The following is a 21635-nucleotide window of genomic DNA, read 5'->3' as shown; positions in this document are numbered from 1 at the left end:
TTAGAAGCCCTTGTGCAGCTCAGACCTGATTGGTTCCTCTTCCTCCTCTGTAGTCCCATCAAACCCCCGCAGCTGCCAGACTGTATCTGCGTGCGTTTAATAGTGTCCCCAAACTCAGAGCGACACGTCTCGCTGCTCCTGTAAATGAACAAACGCATATAGCTAAAAGAAACTCTATCTAGATTAGTGTAGCATTATCTCAGCAGTCGGTACTTAAGTAAAAGTATAGATGCAAGAGCAAAAAATACTCAAGTAAAAGTATCACATGAAAAATCTCCTTAAGTAAAAGTACTAAATATTTAAAAATGTACATAAAGCACAAAAAGTTGAAGTATTTCACACTGATTTTAAGCTCTAATAAAGCTTCAAATGTAGTGATTTTGATACAGAGGTGCTGAATTTTTAAACTATTTAACTGATAATTGCTTCTATGGATATATCATTGGTCTGCCTGGAATGTTCCACAGTATGACTTTAAACTGCTCTACCTTACGTTTATTCAATTACAGGTGGTTTTATAGCTCAAAAATACCTGTACTGTCTACTAACTATACTGTGAAACATTTCAGACAATAGCAAGAACATCTCCATGAAGAAAAGCATTTGACAGGCCCACGTTACGCAATGCACTTTCAAGTACAGTACCGTACTACTTTTACTTCATTACATTCCACCACTGCTTATTACAGTGACCGTATAGAAATCCGCATATGAGGCAAATAGACTTCCGTGTTGTTCTTGCAAATCCTCCAACAAAACAGATTGAAAGGATTTTGCAGTCAGTCCATAGGGAGCGGTCGGGATTTGCTCAGCCTCCTTCCACTGCTACTGCTGCTAACATAATGGAAAATAGTGTGGTGTAATTTTGTTCTTTTCACAGCTCCGAGCGTCACTTATACAAATATTAACGCTCAATTTGGCCCCTTCTGTCGGAATGGTCAGAGTAATCACTGTGCCATTGTCTCCGCTTTGCCTCAGTATTGGATTTAGAACTGCGTAGTTACAATGAGGGACGCTATTGGGGTTTTATTCCAATTATTTATCAGCTGTTTTGCTACACTTGAATTTTATGAAGAAAAAAATACCCATATGTTGTTCAGTGAATGTAAAATTCTTGTACAGTGTGAGTTATAGGGTTACCCAGCAGGGACTGTTTGGCCTATATATTGTGAGCTAAATTACAAAGAAGTTTTTATTGGTGGAATAATCTAGCTGTATATTGTATTCGTTAGTCTGTAATTTACAAGTTAAAGATCCCAAATTACATAAAATTGACTCTTGTAAGCTTTAAGGAATGTTAGAATATTGTTACCACATCAAAAACAAACTTGGAGTTATATTTTGTTTAATTCACACGTTTGAATAACTAACTTAAGTAAGTTATTATTAGCCTGTCTACATCGCCAAAGCTCAAAATGCTCTGTTCCACCTTGTGATGTCATGAAGCAGTAGTTTTCAAATTAACACCTACATTTAACCTTTTGTTCAGTAGAGCTGGGGTCTCCAACCTGTTGCTCAGGAGCTACCAGTTGCTCTCCACCCCCTTTTAAGTAGCTTGCCAAGGGATTCTGAATTCTATGTATTATATGATAATAAGTAAAATCTGATTAATTGCCATTGTAAATGTTTCATTTTGATGCCTAATTTGGTGCACTGATAAATGGATAATGGTTTATGTTTTATAAGCATCTAACTGTTCCCCATTTTAGGCTTGCCCTGGCTCTTATATTTACATTTCTTTGCACCTGCTGAAATTGGTAGCTCTCTGGCATTTTTGTTTTGCAAAGGTAGCTCACTGGAGAAAAAAGGTTGAAGATCCCTGCAGTAATGACTGGGCTGAAATTACCCAAATTATTCTAGTGAAGGTGTATGGACTTTAAAAACACAATGGAATACTTCCTGTATTACCGCATGACATGAAGGTGACATGAAAACAGAGTGTTTTCTGTTTGAGAGAAGAACTCCAAAAACACAACTCTAGGTATGTTTTTGATGAGGAAATATGGGCCTTTTAAATAATTCTGTTTGGCAACAAGATAAAAGATAAACATTTTTGGATTGGAAACAAGCAGAAAAATCAAGACCAAATGTTATATAAAATATTGACCATTCTGAGCTCAAGTCAACAGTATATGTTTTCAGCAGTAAATGAGAGATCCTTATGTAAACATCAATTTTTTTCAATAGAAATTACATTTTTAACCACATTTGTGTTCCTCTATAGAGAATGTGTGTGTTGAACATGTTGCATTCAGAGTAGGACAGAGGCACTTCCTGTATGGGCCTCCCCTGCTATATTCGTCCCAGCGTGCTAGCTCAAGTCTAACCTATTCAGACAGCTGTCTTTGTTGCTCTTGTTCTGTTTGGATGTTGATATGATGCTCTGTGGAGAAAATATTCCCCCAAATCTGCATTGAAGAAAAGCAGAGTGTGTTTTGCACTGGTAAAAAGCTTAGAGAGGGTCTGCTGTGTGTGTGCTCCCCCCTCCCCTCCCTGGTGACTGGCAGCAGACGCCGGCATGGGGCCAAAATCCCTTATTGATTCTTCACAGCCATATGCCAAGCTGCAAATGTGTGTTAAGAAGACTATTGGCAATGATATGTGTATTATAACTAATGAAAATGAATAGGAAATACTTTTAAGAATTAGATTTGACACTACATTGAGTTAACGGCAATTATATCAATGTCAACATTGCTGTACAGTTGAACTGAATGATGCAGCTTACTGTATTGTTTCTTAATTATGGCATATAGGGGTAGAGTAGGACTGCGAATCACATGGTGGCTCACGATTCAATGCAATACACGATACATGGCTCACAATATAATATGATCACATGTGATAATTGATATTTTGCACATGATACACTGTGATATTATTGCTGTTTTTTAAGAACCTAATGCATACCAACAATATTTCTTTGCACTTGTGCAAATCATCAAAACAGTGAATAGTTGAAGTATATTGAATAAATTAAGCAACACAATTCTTGTGTGGTCGCGCAAAAAAAAAATTGCTAAAAGATACCACATAATATTCTTGCTAATATATTGATGCAGCAGCCCATGATAACAATATTGTATCACCAATTTTAATATAAGACAAGGCAAGTTTATTTTTGTATGGCACAATTCGTACACAAAGCAATTCAAAGTGTTTTACAGAATAAGAAATACATTAAAATCACAGTGCAAACAAATCAAAATATAAATAATCATCATCATCAAGAGTGCGGAATGAAAACCATTCAGTCATATGCAGCTAAACAGAACCATTTAGAGCCTGTATTTAAACAGTGTCAGAATCAGTCTGCAGGAAGACTGTTCCAGGTTTTAGCTGCATGAATCTGAAACTTTAACTCTTCATGTTTAATCCTGACTCTGGGTCCCCGCAGGAGGCCGGTTCCTGAGCTTCTCAAAGTGTGAGATGGTTCATATGGTACTACATGTTCAGATGTACGTTGGTGCTCAGCCATGGAGAGACTTGTACACAAGCAGAGCCACTTTAAAGTCTATTCTCTGAGCCACAGGAGCCAGTGCAGAGACCAGAGCACAGGACTTATGTGCTCGTACTTCCTGGTTCCAGTCAGGACACGAGCTGCAGCATTCTGGATGTTGTGCAGTGTCTCACAGCTCGTTTGGAGAGACCAGTGAGCAGACCATTACAGTATCTAACCTACTGGAGACAAACACATGGATAAGTCTGCTATAGACAGTATACCTTTGATTTTGCTGTTTTTTAGATGGTAAAAGGCTGCAGATGTTATTGATTTGAAGTGGATGTTAAAGTTTAAGTCTGAGTCCATTATTACCCCTAGATTTCTTGCCTGATTTGAAGGTTTTAGAGAGAGAGACTGGAGGTGACTGCTGACACTGTCTCTTTGTTTCTGTGGGCCAAAGACTATCACTTCTGTCTTGTCTGAGTTTAGCTGGAGAAAGTTCTTTTGCATCCGCACACTGATCTGTTGGACGCAGTGGCAGAGTGAGTCCACTGGTCCATAGTCTCCTGCTGCAGTGACACATAGCTCTGAGTGTCAGCTGCATAGTTGTGGTAGGACACGTTATTGCTGCGTTTTATCTGGCCTGTAGGGGGCAGCATGTACAGACTGAACAAAAGGGGGCCCAGGATCGACCCCTGGGGCACCCCACAGGTCATGGCCATGTGATCTGAGACACAGTGTCCGATTTCAACAAAATACTTCCTGTCTTCTAGATAGGACTTGAACCAGTTTAGTGCAGTACCAGAGATGCCCACCCAGTCCTCTAGTCTCTGTAAGAGGATCCCATGATCGACAGTGTCAAAAGCAGAACTGAGATCTAACAGGATCAAGACTGAGACTTTGCCTGCATCAGTGTTCAGGCGGATGTCATTTGTCACCTTGATAAGAGCAGTCTCAGTGCTGTGGTGGCTCTAAAACATGACTGGAAAACATCAAAGGAGTTGTTTATTTGGAGAAAGTTATTAAGCTGTTGGTAAACAGCTTTTTCAAGGACTTTGCCAAAAAACAGCAGATTTGAGATGGGGCGGAAATTGTTCAGCACTGTGGCATCAAGATGGTTATTCTTTAGGAGAGGCTTAATGACCGCAGTTTTCAAAGCTCTTAGGAATGTTCCAGACTGAAGTGACATGTTAACTATGTGAGTGGTGAAAGTGAATTATTGAGGACAGACTTTAGAAATCTAGTGGGTAACACATCGAGGCGGCTTGTAGATGAACTCAGACTGGTGACGATCTCTAAGACGGTCTTGTGAGTTGCAGGTGCAAGTATAACAATATATCCCTATTTTGTAAAGGATAATTTATTGTCCTTATTGTCAAATTTCTTTTTTGCATATTATCCATCATAAATGCTTCTGGGGCAACCAAAAGCTACAGACAACAGCATCACTCAGACACGCATCTCCATATATTGAACTACATTTGGTCAGAAGGTGCTGGAGAATTTTTCCCTATTGTGGCTGTTTTAGGTTGATGAGTAAACCAAGGAGCTCTCAAGAGTCCCACCCAAACATATGAAAAAGCAAAGGCCCATATTGGGAATCAAACCTGAGACATAACTTTGTGTAAACCTAGTAACCCAGTCTAACAAATAATATATTCTGGGCTGCATAGACAGATGGTCTTGTTAAAGCTGATCAGTGTGTATTAACTCATATTTAAAGTGTTTATAGAAATGTGATACTAGTCCTGAGTGATTTAGGGGAAAAAAATATCAAATTGCTTTTTTTTCTGACAGCATTGTGATTAATTTAGTAATTTATGCACTGATAGAATTTTCTTCAAAGTTTACATTTTAAACATGGCCATAAAAAATGACAAAAAGAATGAAATATGAACTGACAAACTAAAGAATCACGTTTCAGAGCAGATCAAAACTACAGGCTTAGCAGTTTACTTATTTTTTAATCCAGAGTAAGACAGGATATTTAGTTTTTGTTGAGGAAATTATAGGCAGCCTTTGTTATTTGCTAATTGCGTCCTTTCAAATTGCGATTTAGATTTGATTGCGCTTAATCTTACAGCTCTATGTGCCCCCATCTGGACTGTCGACTGTAGGAATAAACAGATCTCAAGCCATAAGGTTGTCAACATGCTAACATACTAATGCTAATACGTAACTGTTGCATCATGACACTGCGTAAAAACATTTGATGAAATACTTTAACGACTTCACAGCGAGACATCCAGGCGGGGAAATGATCAGTAGCTACTCCCTGATATCGTGCCCTTGAGCAAGGCAATTAACCCCCAGCTGCTGGTGTTGATCTGCGCAGTGGGAGACCGCGGGGATGAGCACTTTATTGGGCAGCTCACAGGAGGAGAGGTATCACGTCTCCTCTTCCTTCACCTGCCTCTGTAACCTTGACATCCACCACACTGCAAAAGCACATGGGGAGACAGCCTAGAACACTTGTGACAAGAAAGATTAAGTAGTCACATGGAAGTAGTTCATTTTTGTCAGAAAATTTGTGTCCTTTATTCTAGTTTAGTATACAATATTAGTTCACCAGTTTGGAGATTATTACTAAGCACTGACTTATAAATAATAGCAGTAATTTCATCAAAACATCTCAAGATACTCAATAGACCTTTTTCACAACAGTCGTAACTGCCACAATGTAGGGTAAACGTCACATACATAAACGCTTTTCTATGGCAAAATTACGGAAGCCAAGAGGGGTCACAACAAACGCAAACGCTGCAACAAACCAAAAAAAGCCACATCCACACCTCAAAAAGCCACAACGGAAATGACCGCGGGACTCTATTTTAATGCAAACGCTGCAACAAATACAAAAGCCACAACACAAACGCAAATGCCGCAACACATTAAAAAGCCACAACTGAAGTGACCGCGGGACTCTATTTTCCGACTGACTGATCAAACGGCAAGTGTAGAAGAGAACTACAACGTGAAACGAATAATCATAAAACAATAAATTACTTTTACTTATGTTTCCAACTTCTCCGTTCCTTTACTTTTCACGTTGTAGTTCTTCTTCACTTGCCGCTTGATCGGTCCCTCGGAAAATAGAGTCCCACGGTCACTTCTGTTGTGGCTTTTTGATGTGTTGTGGCTTTTTAATGTGTTGCGGTATTTGCATTTGTGTTGTAGCGTTTGTATTTGTTGTGGCGTTTGCATTAAAATAGAGTGCTACGGTCATTTCCATTGTGGCTTTTTTTGGTGTGTTGTCGCATTTGTATTTGTTTGCGTTTGTTGTGACCCCCCTCGGCTTCCATACAAAATATCTATAGAAATGTCTTGCGTATTTTCCACCAGCTTCATAGATCTGCCCCATCACCTAATCTTCATCCAACAAGGTCAACAAAGGACATATTCTGTCCATGAAGAGTTTATCCACAATTAACAAGGCAAAAAAGACGAAAACGTAAAGACGAACAGCAACGACACATTAGTGAACTACTCCTGAGCAAAACTAATGTTATGGTCATGAATAAAACATAAGTAACTTGTGAACTCAGACTGATTCTAGAAGCAAAATTAAAAATCGATTTCATGATGTAGATATTGGCATAGACAGAGAGATTTGTGCAGTTCGAATGCTACAGATGTTCACAGATTGTTACAGATGTCTCGCATTTTAACTGCACAAATCTCTCTCTGTGCCAATATCTACATCATGAAATCGATTTTTTATTTTAATGCTAGAATCAGTCTGAGTTCACAAGTTACTTATGTTTTATTCATGACCATAACATTAGTTTTGCTCAGGAGTTGTTCACTAATGTTAGTCGTCTTTTTTACCTTGATAGTTGTGGATAAATTCTTCATGGACAGAATATTTCCATAAATTTCCAATTTATGAAGCTGGTGGAAAATAAGCAAGACATTTCCACAGATATTTTGCCATAGAAAGGCATTAATGTAAGTGACGTTTACCCTGCATCACGGCACATCCAGCCATTGTGTAAAAGGTCTAGTAATAATAAAGATATCTTGTTTGTATTATATGTTAGATTTCTGTAACAGCAAGTTGACACATCCAGTAATTGCTTCTATAGCATCATTCTATTAATTGTCTTCTGTAGTATTTTAATTAAAAAGAGGCAGAGATTTCAATCAATACATAAGTTCTTTATTTAGATCTTGTAAATAATGTAAAATGCTTTACAAAGCGGTTACACTGGCTCCTTTTACATGCACGGAACAAATCTGATCATTTTCTGATTTCTAGAGTTCTGTGCAGGTTTTGAAAAGGAAAATTATGCAAAAAAGGCCAAACTAATATGACAAAGACACACCAAAAATGTTCAAGATGGGCGAAAGTAGCTCAGTAGTAGTCAGATCCACAGTGTGATTTCAGCTCCCACAGATGAATGCTGTTATTGTGTCCTTGGGCAAGACATTTAACCCACCTTGCCCCTAGTGTCTGTGTTCATTGGTGTATGAATGTGTGTGTGAATGTGTGAGTGGGTCTTTGATATAAAACGCTTTGAGTGCCTTGAAGGCGGAAAAGCTCTATATAAAAATGCAGCCATTTACCAAGATTAAAAGAACAATTATAACATTCTTTGTACTTTTTATCCAAAATACAACAACTCTATATCTGCAATAATCAACTAATATGTCAGCAGGCTTTTTTGATCATCAGATTTCTCTTGGTTATTTAAACACACACAAAAATCAGACCTATTATTGTGTTATCTGATTACTGTAGATTTTTATTGGCCATGTAAATGTACCCAGCATGTTGGTGTAACACAGTAAGCACCCTGGTATGCTGCTCTAATGCCCGTGCAGTCTGTGGCCGTGGGTGGAACAGCTGGGGGTGTGTGATTGGTCGCTCACTCCACAGATGTGCACAGCTGCGTCGTCCATCATATACAGTGTCCCAAGTGCTGCTGGGAAATCTGATACAGCAGCCAATCAGATTCAAGCTCTTTCAAAGTGACACAAGCGCAGAAAATATGTGTGAAAGTCTTTATTCTTTAGTCAGAGTAAGAAGAGGGGGACAACATGCTGCTGTTAGAGGTGAGGTTTGTTGCAGGATTTTGTAATTTATCGATTCTAATCAAGATCAAGATTCAGTCATTTCTAATCATTAATAATTTGCAATAATGTGTGCCAGTTCTCTGTCATTTTTAGATTTTGAAGGAAAAAAATTGACTGCCTAGTTTGTTATTAAAAGTGTGTGTTGTTTAAATTCAGGAAATTTATATTGAAAGACATTTTTATTTGTTTTTAATTACAAAATTAAATTGAATTGCAAATTGTGATCGATCAATATGAGGAAAATGATGTGCACTGTGTGTTTTTTTGCTTTTGTTTTGTTTTATTTGTCTTCATTAACCAGAGAATTAGCGGAAATCAATGGTGAGATCAAATTGTTTTTAATGGAACAAATCCTCTGCTCTTTATCTTTAATTAATATATGGGCTTTTATACTGGTTTGCTCACTTGATGATAATTTAATCTTGGGGTAGTGGTACTTGAATGTAACCCTTGAGAAATTAAATTCAGATTTGGTTCTTGTCTGCAAATTAAAATAAAAGTTGAGGCTGTGAACTGATAATACACTTTTCAGAAACATGAATTTCTAGCAGCTTCTAAGTGCTGATTCATCTCAAACGTGTTTAATTCATTTTTGTATTACTCTACAAAATTGTGAATGGGTATTTTTCTCTTTGTATTGGAGATTCTAATTATGCACTTTCGCTGTAGTGCAAGGCTGACTAAAATATCCTACCATGAATATTATTGCTATTACTAACTACTTTACTGGTGCACCATCTACGATACTACTTTCACTACTACAACAGTCACTCTAAATAACTACTATTACTTCTCATGCCACTACTACTATCAGTGCTGCTGCGAGTACTACTCCTACCTCTACTAGTACTATTACTGCTGCTCTAAATACTATTACTGCTGCTGCAACTACTACTACTTTTACTTCTAGGGGTGTAACTGTACACAAAAAGTCATGGTTCGGTATATACCATGGTTTTGAGGTCATGGTTCGGTTAATTTTTGGTACAGTATGGGAACAAATGCAAAACCATTTGCTTGTTGTTTATTTGTCTGTTTATTAAACCAACCATTTGTTTTAACATTAGACAAATCGGGAAATAAAATAAACGCAAAGTGCGGCTTGGTAGTACTACTAAGTAAAATAAAATATTCTCAAATATGAACAAATGTATGCAATATTATAAAAAATTAATTCCTTGTAAACAGTAAACAAAACTTTTCAAAAAGTAAAGTGCAGCACTAACAGTTCCAGCTCAGTCTTCATATTTTTGGCCAGAAAAATATATTTCAACCCCAGCAGTTAAAAGTACCCTTTTGCTGGGAACAGAGGTCGGGGATATGGGTTGGGGGTGTGGGGCGGCGATTCTGTGCTGGCGAAAGTGACGACCATGGCACGACAACCGTAGTGTTGCGAGGATTCACGTGGTTCAGAGGGACATAGTTAAGGCAGGGGACAATTGTCAAGGTGGCCGCCGTAACTATAAAGTGCCGCGGGAAACACTGCCACCCCAATCGTGGATGAGTTCCCTCGTGAATATTAAAGAGCCGAGCCTTCCGTGTAGCTGCACATGTGGCAGAATGTAAACACACAAATAGTGCAAATTCACTCCTGCACAGCCCTGCACCAAACCAAACATCCCGTATCGAAATGGTTCGAGATGAATACACGTACCGTTATACCCCTACTTACTTACTACTACTCTAAGTACTGTTGCTGCTGCTACTACTGCTGCCACTACTAATACTACTACTGCTACTAATGCTAATACTACTACTACCAATACTACTCTAAATACTGCTGGTACTATTGCTACTGCTAGTACTATTACTGCTGCTGCTACTACTACTACTACTACTGATTTCAATTCACCCTGCTCACCATTGCTGATACTTCTACTTCTTTCCTATTTAGACATGTAGATTCTATTTAAACTGGATGTGCTCTGTTCACAACATCACAGTTAGAATTTCCCCCTTGTGATTACCTCCTTGCATGTAGCCCTGTGCTGGCAGCTGTGTTCCATTATCCCGCCCGATAACACAGCCTACCTGATAGAAAATAATAACGAAGCCTAAATTACAATTAGTCTCAGCTTCTTAATTTCCGATGGCGTGGTCTGTGCCGTAGCCCGGGGACGATACTGTGCAGTTAGCAGCCGCTCTGGCATACCGCATTATTTTCACTGAATTTGGGAGTTAAGTGCACGCAGCCAGATGGTAGCTAGTTGAGCGAAACATTACGACAAGACTATCATTCTATAATTATGTTGTACTTTGTTTTATTGGATACATGTTAAAATAAAATCTTCGTCTGTAATGATGATATTATAATTACTGTGAGGAGGGCGGCGACTGCAGCATATATGGCAGATTTTCTCTTCCTTTTGATAGTGTGCTCTCACGTTCATTTTTGTTGGCCCATATGTGATTGTATAGAGGATCAAACCAGCAACCTACTTACTACTATGATGATAGCTTTATTTATAGTACCAAGCAAAAAGACATCCAAGGCAAGTCGAAGTTGAAAATCTGTTTTAACATGGGCAACAAATTAGGGCTATTTTGCAATCGAATCTAAATCGCATTTTGAGTTGGTGCAATTATGAAATCGCAAAGATTGTTTAGAAATTGTTTAGATACTAGAATATCCTGTCTTCTTTAGAAAATTTGTATTGTACCTGTAGTTTAGAGTTCTACAAACATGTTCTGAAATTCATGGGATTCTTTTATTAGTTTATCCTTTCATATTTCAGTCTTTTATCAAATGTCAGTGCACTTGGAGTTGTTCACAGTGTGCTGCCTGAAGAGAATCCTATCTTTAAACATTTCACAAATCTAAACACAATGGAAGTATATGTCAGAAAAATTGCACTTCCAAAATTGTGGAAGTTGAATTGTATGTTTTACACCAGATGTCATTGCCAACTTTGCCTATTAATCCAGAATTCATTGAAAAAAACTTAAATTGTGTAACTTAAATGCAAGATGTTTAAGTTTAATTAAGTTTACTGTGGAACATGTAATTTCTATCAAGGCAAGCAGGTAGTGGACCATCCACCTGAAAGTTATACAGTGCACTTTTAACTTTTATTTTTTTACTTTTACTGCAAAAAGATGATCTCTGCCCTAATGGCTTACCTTTACCTTTCTCTGTCAAGTTTACAATTGACATATTTCTTTACATTTTCTTTTCTTTATATATTTACAGAACAGAGGAAGTCTCATATCCGCTGTTTAAACTCCCTGTTCCCTTTTGTGCTTCCAAATTACTCCCTGTGTCTGTATCATTACTCATATTGCCCAGAGAAAACAGTGAGTCAGTGGAGTAAATACAATGACACTTGGCCACTTGAGTGCTCACATACACACAGTCAGATAACGATGCGTAAATGCCCTGTTCGTAGTGCACTTTATGGTATACAGTGGGAACGATATTTATCTGTTCCTTTAAAAAAGACACCCTATTGTCCCATTGTCAGGTCTTAACACAGAGGTAATGTTTTTGCTGATCAAATAAAGCTTTGAAGCAATAATCACCTGAGAATTACTGTCTGATGCACTGTACAATACAGTAGACAGGAGTGTTAGATTTGATATGTTCTCTTCATCTCGGCAGAAGGCTCAGGAGGCGTGTCTCCATAGGAATCCCATGTTTGATACTACCTTTTGTATTTTTATAGTTAGTGATGTGATAGCCCCAGTGGTAAAGTACATGTTCAACAATAAAGCTCAAGTGTTTTTTTTAAATCATATAAGCCCTATGTAGGTATAATGTACATATCCTGATATATACATAATTTACTAAAACATACTTATTTGGATTATCTGGTGAATGGTGAAATATAATCGATGTATCCCAGTAATTCAACTTGTTTAACTCTTTAATGCCTTGTTAGCTGCTAGTAAGAACTGTATAACTAAGAAATGGCAATCACAGGAAATACAATATTTGAAATTTCAAATGTACCCATCATTGTGAAATGTTAAAACTCATAAATTAACAACAGAAAACTCACCTCTTCACTCTGGCATTCAACACTGGCTAGGCAGGAAGTCTTGGATCACATAACCTTTGTTTTAGCTTCCTGAATGCTTTGATTTTCACATTTTATAGTCCTGTGATTACTGTTTATTAGTTTTATTCATAATTGATTATGTGAAGCATTTTGGTCAACTGGAGCTGTTTTAATTGCTATGTAATTAATTAATCAAATTGTATTGAAATTGATTTACTGTAGATTTTTCTCCAATTCTATACCTAAAATAAATGCTTTGACTTTTGACCTCCAGAAATAGTATAAGCGTAATTACTATGTATCTTCACAGATTTAATAGAGATCAAATGTATGTTTTCTAGACTCATATTTTGCAGTCATGTAATGTTTGTCATATTAATAATACTTAATGGCTAACTGAGCATGAGACATAAATGTACAGTTACATAAATGTAAGTTGATGTTTATAAAGGTATAGTGATACTGTGTGATATTGTAATAACTTCATACATTCATAACATGTGTTTGTAAAACAGCATCTGCTCCAAACTCCTGATGAGTGAGCACACACAAACTGCGGCGTCACCGTGGGTGACATATTGCATCTCACACTGAGCTGTCATTGTTTAAATTTAGAACAAAGTCATAAAGAAAAGTTTTTATGTTTCTTTCCTCACACACATATTTTCTAAGTATTCAATTTCCTTTTCTTACAACATCTATTTTTCGTCTGCCCTTCTTCCTTTCACAGTCCACAAAGCCAAATGTATCACTCTGCCTTTATTTCCTGGTGCGTAACTTGAATTTTATGAGGTAGAAAGCTCACTATAAAGCTATAAATCTTACAAACAGCAGCCTTAAATCACCTTAACACCTTTTACTGATGTATGTATACATATTGTACAGAAATATTGTGTGATTTTTTTCTCTCTAACACGTATGTTGTGATAATTCTCTTAGCACTTCTGAACAGTATGCATTTGGAGCGTGACAGTGGAGAAGCTTGCTGCTTTTACTAGCAGGAGATGCTAGCTGCCTTCGCCGAGGCACTGTGGGAGCTCATTATGGTTTTCTTTGGGCTGGAAAATGTCCGTCAGTGTAGATTCATTAAAAGCCAACCTGCCCGGGCAACGCTTGGTAGTGCTTTAATGAGGGGTCCCGCTCAATTTGGGCTCCCGCTGCTGGGTGGATTGGCAGCTTAACCGTCACTGCTGTAGTCTGGTGGACAGATCACATTTAAGTCTATTCTAGTCATTAAGATGGTCGAGTGTGGGGAGTAGTCAAGCTTAGAAATGTTATTGCTTTGCCTGGAATGTTCCATAGTATGGCATTAAACTTGTATATCTAGTATTCATTTAATTAGAAGTGTTTAATTGCTATCAGAATATCTTGAAAAATATGCATTCTTACTGTTAGTGGGCTTGCCTCTCCACAGTTCTGACTTGTAACTTGGCCTTGTCTCCATGGAAATAGATAACTTTAATGCCATGCTGTCATACTTCATCAGAAAAGTTATGTATTGCACCTTTAAGTAAGTAACTGTTTTTTTTTTTAACATCCATTATGCTTGAACTATACTTTTACATATCTTTCCACTTTCATGATTCAGTAGATACTCACTAAATAGTTCCCAGTTCTCAGATTGTTTTATAACATACAATATTTGGAAAACTTTGGTCTTGTAGGCTATATTTGACTGAACAGATTTAGGTGTGAAACAGGGGTTAACATCTGGATTGCACTGTATACGTACACTGTTCTCTGCCCGATGCTGGAGTCATTATACTGTATTTAGGGGGCTTTTGCTACTAATTTTGTCTTTAGGATCCTCCCTTTGTTCAGAGGGCTGAGCTACAGTATATAGCCTCTCTTTTGTGTGTCTCACTAAAGATTTTTCCTGGAGCTTTTGTGTCTTTGCATTGATTTTCACACTTTCAGTATTGTACTCTCCACATTCTGTCTCCTGCTCACCGCCATAGTCCTCATTTCACAAAATTGTCATGGAATAATGGAATAATCTTTCATTTTTTCTCCTCTCTCTCTATCTCTCTCTTCTCTCCCACTCCTCTTCTTTATCTCTTCTCTCACTTTCTCTAACATCTCGCTCATGCTCCTTCCTCTCTCTCCCCCCTCTCTCTTTGCGCTTTCTCATGCCTCTTTTTCTCTCTCCTCTCTCTCTATCATCTCTCTCTTTCTCTTTACTTTACTCTCTGTTCTCTTTCTCTGTCTCTCTCTCGTCTCTTCTCTCTTTTCTCCTCTCTTTCACTCTCCCATCTCTTTCTCTCTTTTTCTCTCTCTCCCTCCCTTTCCCTGCACAGAGTCGTACCCCCCGTGTGACGCGCCTCAGCCCCCCTCAGCCCGCCCTCGCAGACCAGGCCAGCCGAGTGTCATTCGCTTCGGCCGAAAACCTGGAGACCATGTCTGAGCCTGACCTGCCCATGGGCTTCAACCGCATGAACCGCCTGCGACAGAGCCTGCCCCTGGCCCGCTCCTCCAGCCAGGCCAAGCTCCGCGCGCCAGGTCAGTTGAGGATTAAAATGGGTTCATAATTTAGACTACTGTGGCAATCTCTCCTTGAAATATAAGTCTGAATTATTATGAAGAAGTGGTACATATTTGTCCTCAAGATATGGACTCACAGTACATCATTGGTATTCTATAAGCTAGAAATGCAGTTTGAAAGTGTCGGACATGAGAATGTTCTGATCTGTATAGTACAAGTTTAGTTAATTTATTTCCTTTTCAACCAGAACAATGTGCATGTATGGTTGAACTGTTTTGTATTTGTAATTTAAGATAATCTTATTTTGTTATATGTTACAACTGTGGAAATAGGAACATTTCACACACACACTACCCCAGGACCAGCCCGATGCATCAGACGGTTTCACTGCGCAAGAATTTGTTTGCTCGATGGTAGGCGGGTACTTTTTTAATTTAACCAATCACTGTTATTTGGTCGTGACGTATGTATTGCTCCGCTAACGGGGTTAACTGATATATTTCACTTTCCCCAAATCCCATAGGAAGAAGGAAAATAACGTCTTTCCCTTCGTTCCATTCAACAAACATTCTCTTTGTTCCGGCTTTAAATCCTTGATCTCGAGAATTGTTACGAAACCACAGAATGTATGGCTCTTCGCTGATTGGCTGGTGCCTGAACTCGCACTGTTTGCAAAAACCGGGGTTTTTGCAAACTCTTTAGTGTATTCTGATTCCTGACCTAGTCGCTGGAGAGAAATTAAATTGAGCAGATGCACTAGGTGGCACCAGCCTGGCTACCCCAAGACTAAACTGGGACTAAAATGGGACTAGACCAGTACTAAACTGGGCCTAAACTGGGAGTAGATCAGGATTAAACTGGGACTATCTCAAGAGTTAACTAGTACTAAACCAGGATTAGACAAGGACCATCAGATACATTTTTGCAGATTAAAAATATTGAATGTACAGCATTGTATTTCAGTATCCTATTTTATCTCAGGTTAGTGTATTATTGCTGTTGTGCCAATAAAATCAAACTAATGAGATGCTAATGTGCAAATAATTTTAATTGGATGCAACATTGTGTGAGTTTTCTGGTGGAGGGTCCGTCAAATGCTTTTCTTCATGAAGATGTTATTGCTTTGTCTGGAATGTTTCACAGAATAGTATTAAACATTTCTGTCTTCATGGAGATCAAACCAGACCAAATTACAGGTCAGATCTGTGGACAGGCAACAAAGTCAGCCTGTTTTTCTAGATATTTTTGAGCTTTAAACCACCTGTAATTGAATAAATGAAAAGTAGAGCTCTTTAATATCATATTGTGGAATATTCTAGGCTTTGCAATGACATATCCATAGAAAAAAGCAGGTGACGGACCCCCAACCTAAAAGTCAGATGGACCTTTAAGCCTATATCTAACAAGCAACAATCTTACAGTTGTATAAAATGTATAGTGAGAGGTGGCAGACACTGTGGTTTGGTAGCTGAGTGGTGCTTCAGTGTGATGGCAGTTGCTTATGGGAGGTGACTGACGGCGTCAATGTAAATCGAGTAAAACAGTGTCAGGTGAAACTCAGTTCAGTTGTGTGCGGATGTGTTTAGGAAGAGGCAAGTTTAACAGAGCTGTCTCCTGCCTCCCCCATTACCTGTCGCCTGTGATTAATGACAGGGCCAGGGTGCACATTCATTCTCCACTATTACATATCGATCAACACCTGACATAAATGAGGTTTCGGAGAAGGCATTATGTTATGAAACTTGGGCTGCGCAGTATTCATTTATTTGTTTATTTACATGTTTATTATCATTAATCAAAGAAAAACACATTAAAATGAATATCAGAAAGTAGTTATTATTGTTTGTGGTGTTATAGAAAGGGCTAAATCAAAACAAGGATGAAAAAGCAGTAAAGACTGGCTAGACTAGACACTAGCTTTTTCAGTATTGATACTTTGATACTTCTCTGCCGATACACTGGTATCGGTTAATATTGGGTAAGGTAAGATGGAAAATTACACTTATTTTTTAAAACCAGTTAGCTATTAAAGAAAATCTAATAATGACTGAACAGCTTAATGTAAATAAAAGTTTCAAATATTATGAGACATTCTGGGCCAAGATCAACCTGTAAATAGTCTCATTACATCTAATTAAAGGCCCATCTAGGATATTGATTTAACCAATATTATGGAACTGTAACCGATCCAGCAAATTTTTCTGTATATGTGCTGATACTGGATAGTGTGTCAGTGCTTCTCTACTAAACACTCAACCAGGACAAAGCAGGAACTAAAACAGGATTAAACTGTGACTAAACCAGAACTACACCAGAACTAAACTAGGACTGCACCAGGATTATACAAGAACTAAACCAGGACTAAATCAGGACTTAACCAAAACCAAACTAGTACTAAACCAGGACTAAACAATAGGAATGCAGCAATCACCAAAATATCATGATATTGTATCGTCGAAGGTTTCACAGTAATATCATGGACCATCACAATATATCAAATTAAAGTCTCTTTGCTTATATACCTAAAAAACAGAGGGAATAACAACAGACCATGATCCTTTGCTCAGTTTCAGTGCAGACTACATGAAGAAATAACAGTTCTAACACTTTAAAATCTTTGTTCTTTGGATTAAGTCTTGTCAAAGCATTTTAAGAGGAAAAAGTAGCATATTCACAATTTTTTTATCCTCCACAAAATATTGCAATAAATATTATATCCGCGACATGTATATCGTGAAAATATTGTACCAAGAGATATAGATAACGTAACATCCCTACTAAACAACTTCAGAAAATGAAATTTACAGGGACTTGAAATAGACTGCACTGTCACACATCTTATATCAATTACAAAAACATACTTTATCACAACCACATACTTATACTTGCCATATTAATAAAGCAATTGAGCGCCTTTACTGCAGTTAATGTGATCCCCATTTTATTACCAATTATTTTCCACATGATGTCCTAGTTAAATTTAAACACTTGTGTATTATGTGTAATGGATGATGCCTGTCACAGTGTGCACCTCACATACTGTACGCCCTGTGACCAGCTGGGCCCATTTTATCGAAGTCTCAATCATAAATCATGTTGATAAAGCACTAGTAGTTCCTCATACTTAACTTACATTAGGTAGACTGTGAAACTGCAGCTGTTCTCCATGTCTGAATATAGCTAATGAGGGAATGATCGTGATAGCCAGTCTCAAGGGGGTTTAATTGTTCAGATCCAATAAATTAGGAGCCTGATGGTGCGACTGTCCAAAGGTTCTGCGGTCGTGGTATTGATCGCTTTAATCAAAGGTTATAGGATGTTATCAGGCACTTATTACACATTATTGCTGTTAATTGTGTGTCTCGATGACTTGCCTCGCTGGTGGCAAGGTTATTCTAATATAAGGGGTAGACTAATGAATCAGCAATTAGCTTTTATCAATGTAGACAGAGTTAAAATGGAGTGAGACAAACCTTCATAGGATAACATTATTTCCTTCTTAGTTTTAATAAATACATATGATGGTATTGTCTAGGATCATTTGTACAGTGGCCAGAAATACCGTAATACAGTGTGAAATTGATTGACACTTTGCTGCTTGAGTACTTGACACTGGCAGATAACACTTTACATTTTGTTAGAATTTTCAGAAACATTTATAGAATTCATGTTTACTGATGCATAGAGTGCAGTATACAATGCAGCTTGTCTGATGAGAGGTTCGTCGCCTGCTTGTCTCCATGGAGATGTTATTGCTTTGTTTAGAATGTTCCAGAATATGCCATTGAACTTATCTATCCTGTATTTAATTGTATTTAATAAGAGTTTTAATCTCTAAAAAACAAAAAGTCCTTAAAAAACTGTGAGTGGGTTATGAATGTAGTATAATGCCATACTGTGGAAAATCCCAGACAAAGCAGTAACATCTCCACTGAGATGGATGGCAGCCCTCTAACACAAAAGGTAACAGTGTACTTTAAAAAATTGTAGTATTATCATTACAGAGTACCCAGTCTACCTCACATTTCTTTCAAGAATCATCCAAGAATCTTCCTCAATTATTGAACTTGAAAGTAGTTTGTAGTAGTAGTAGTTTTAAAACTTGCAACTTTTAGTAAAAATGCTGTAAAAGGTGAATTACATTGTTGAATTTTGTCCCCACTCTCTTCATCCCTGACGTCACTGTACACCCCCTCATTGCTGCTCCCCGTCCATAAATGCAGGGGTCTTGTTCCTGCAGCTCGGAGAGGAGACCCGGAGGGTGCACTTGACCCACGAGCTGACCAGCCTGGACACTCTCCGAGCCCTCATCGTGCACATGTTCCCCCAGAGGCTCACCATGGCAATGCTCAGGTACAAAGTCGATACTATTATAATTCTATGGAGATAAACACAATTAGAATATCAAGTATATTGGCTATAATTAAAACAATGTATGCATCAAAATTATCCACAAATTTTAAGGGTGAAAGGCAATGGCTACATAACCCAGAGCATCACCAAAACTGGTCTTGTCATCTTTTGCCATCAAATGAACCAAAGACTGAAGACAGGAACATAATTGGTATGAAAACTGTATGGCTATAGCTATATGCAACACACAAGTTCCAGGGGCTAAAACTTGGTTCTAATACTAAAAATTTGTAATTCCTTATGGAGTATATTTGACTTTGGTCATTCAGTTTAATGTTATGGCTAAGAAAGTACAGAAGTGTCGGTGCACTTCATTAGCTGAAGTGAAGGTGTTATTTCTATTGAAGGTAATGTTAAAAGTGACAGACGAACCAAACGTTCTATTTTTGTTGTTCTATTCTAACGTTCTATTTTTTTTGAGGTAACAGCATAGATACTGAAGATACAAGATACTGAAAACTCAAAGAAAAAACACAAAATGGATTTAACAGCTCGTTTTTAGGAGTCTGTGACTGGTCCTGTTTAGGTGTTTGATTTTCAACAAAAAGCTGAGCGTGACTAACTGAAAATGTGTTGGCTAATGCTAACTAGTGAGTGACTGTAATGTTATTTGACTTATTTAAGCACAAATCAGATCACCTGTTGTAGTTTCAACTAAGTCAGCACTTTTTGGTGAGATTGCGATAAATTAAAATTCAGATTAAAGTCTATCAGCAATTCAGACAGATAGATGCCTACAGTTAGCATCACACCCCCAGGGAAATGTTAATGACATCAGTTGCAAAGTCACAGTGTTTATATTGTCCCTGTCCAAACCTAGATAAACTGAAAAGCAAATTGTTTGCTCTGGTCACCCAAGGCCACAGTATTTTCAAATATCTAAGAGCATTCATTACTCTGACTAGAACAAGAAAATCAATAATATATTCTATTACCGAAGTCCAAATCTCTTCCATTATATTTATGATGACTTCGATTTCAGAGTGCACAGTGTTGATTATCTCATTATGGCCCCCTCATGCTTTAAAGATCTTCCAATTCCCTATTCATTTTAGAAACTTGAAACACACGCATTGGAATAGCATGTACTGTTTTTTAATACCCCATTTCTTTTGTCCTTTGCTGATGGATATTGGTGTTTAGGTCTCCAACTACAGCTCTGTTGATCAAAGATGAGACTCGAAATGTGTTCTATGAGCTGGAGGACCCACGAGATGTTCAAGATCGCTGTGTAATTAAGATTTACTGCAAAGAGCCCATATATGGAACTTACCCTGGACACCACAACCCGCACTTGGCCAATGGAGACCTCCGGGTAAGTGTCTGAGGTTTTAAAGGTGCATTGTGTAAATTTTCTGGTTGTTGTCCACCACCTGCTTGTCTCCATGTGGCTGTTATTGTTTTGTTCCACAGTTTTGTTTTGTATTTATTCCACAATAGGCGTATTTATTGCTTGAAAATACCATGGAAAACAATCATTCTTACATACACGGGGAAGCCTTTCTATAGATCTGACCTGTATCTATGCCTAGTTCATATCTCCTTATTTTCATGGAGATAGATGAGTTTCATGCTTCACTGTGGAACATTCCAGGCAAAGCAATAACAACTCCATGGAGACAATCCTCCACAAAAAAGTTACACAGTTCACCTTTAACTACGGACCTCGTTATGCAATATTAATATTATGTAAGTGAATTTAGCTTACATATTTGCATGATGTTGTTCAGTTTTGAATGCACAGACATTTTGGCATTCATTTAATATAATTTTTAAATCCACTAGCCGGAGATTTGCCAGTTATAACACAAAAGTATTTGAATGGTCGTTATAAACCCACTCAAACAGAAGGTGGTTTCAGTAGACAGTATGTAGAGCCACAGTGTTTTGCCAAAAAAGTGAGTGGGCTGACTGACGCTTGTGGAGTTGTAGAGTATCCATCCAGTGTGATAAGTCTGTTTAGTGCGACGCCAACATGTAAAGTGAAGCCAGTAACATAATTGAGGCTCAGTGACACCTTTCTCTCATTAAAATTCAGTCTGAGTGCAAGTCTTTGGTCACACAGATGAAAACACTTACAGTCATTTGTCTTAAGAGTTTAATCATATTGCATTCAAATATATTTTCAGTACAAATTTACCTCTGCGCAGATTCATTGTGGAGAATATTTGCATTTCTGTCAATAGTGTAGTTTAGAGTAGTAGTAGTAGTTAAAGTAGTAGTA

General features: G+C 37.8%; 1 protein-coding gene across 1 annotated transcript in view; it reads left to right on the top strand.

Moving 5' to 3' along the window:
- The window catches only part of LOC110154359 (SRC kinase signaling inhibitor 1-like), a 105203-nt gene that overhangs the window by 55324 nt on the left and 28244 nt on the right, over positions 1–21635 (top strand). The window contains exons 4-6 of the mRNA XM_055150264.1: positions 14814–15015; positions 19222–19351; positions 20555–20726. Coding sequence (XP_055006239.1) covers positions 14814–15015; positions 19222–19351; positions 20555–20726 — 504 coding nt within the window. The remainder of the gene's footprint in view (positions 1–14813; positions 15016–19221; positions 19352–20554; positions 20727–21635) is intronic.

Source organism: Boleophthalmus pectinirostris, unplaced genomic scaffold (genome assembly GCF_026225935.1).
Source record: "Boleophthalmus pectinirostris isolate CB_2022bp ecotype Guang Dong unplaced genomic scaffold, ASM2622593v1 HiC_scaffold_14, whole genome shotgun sequence".
In the NCBI taxonomy this organism is placed as follows: domain Eukaryota; kingdom Metazoa; phylum Chordata; class Actinopteri; order Gobiiformes; family Gobiidae; genus Boleophthalmus; species Boleophthalmus pectinirostris.
Note: the sequence above shows the minus strand (reverse complement) of the source record. Positions and strands in the feature narration are given on the sequence as shown.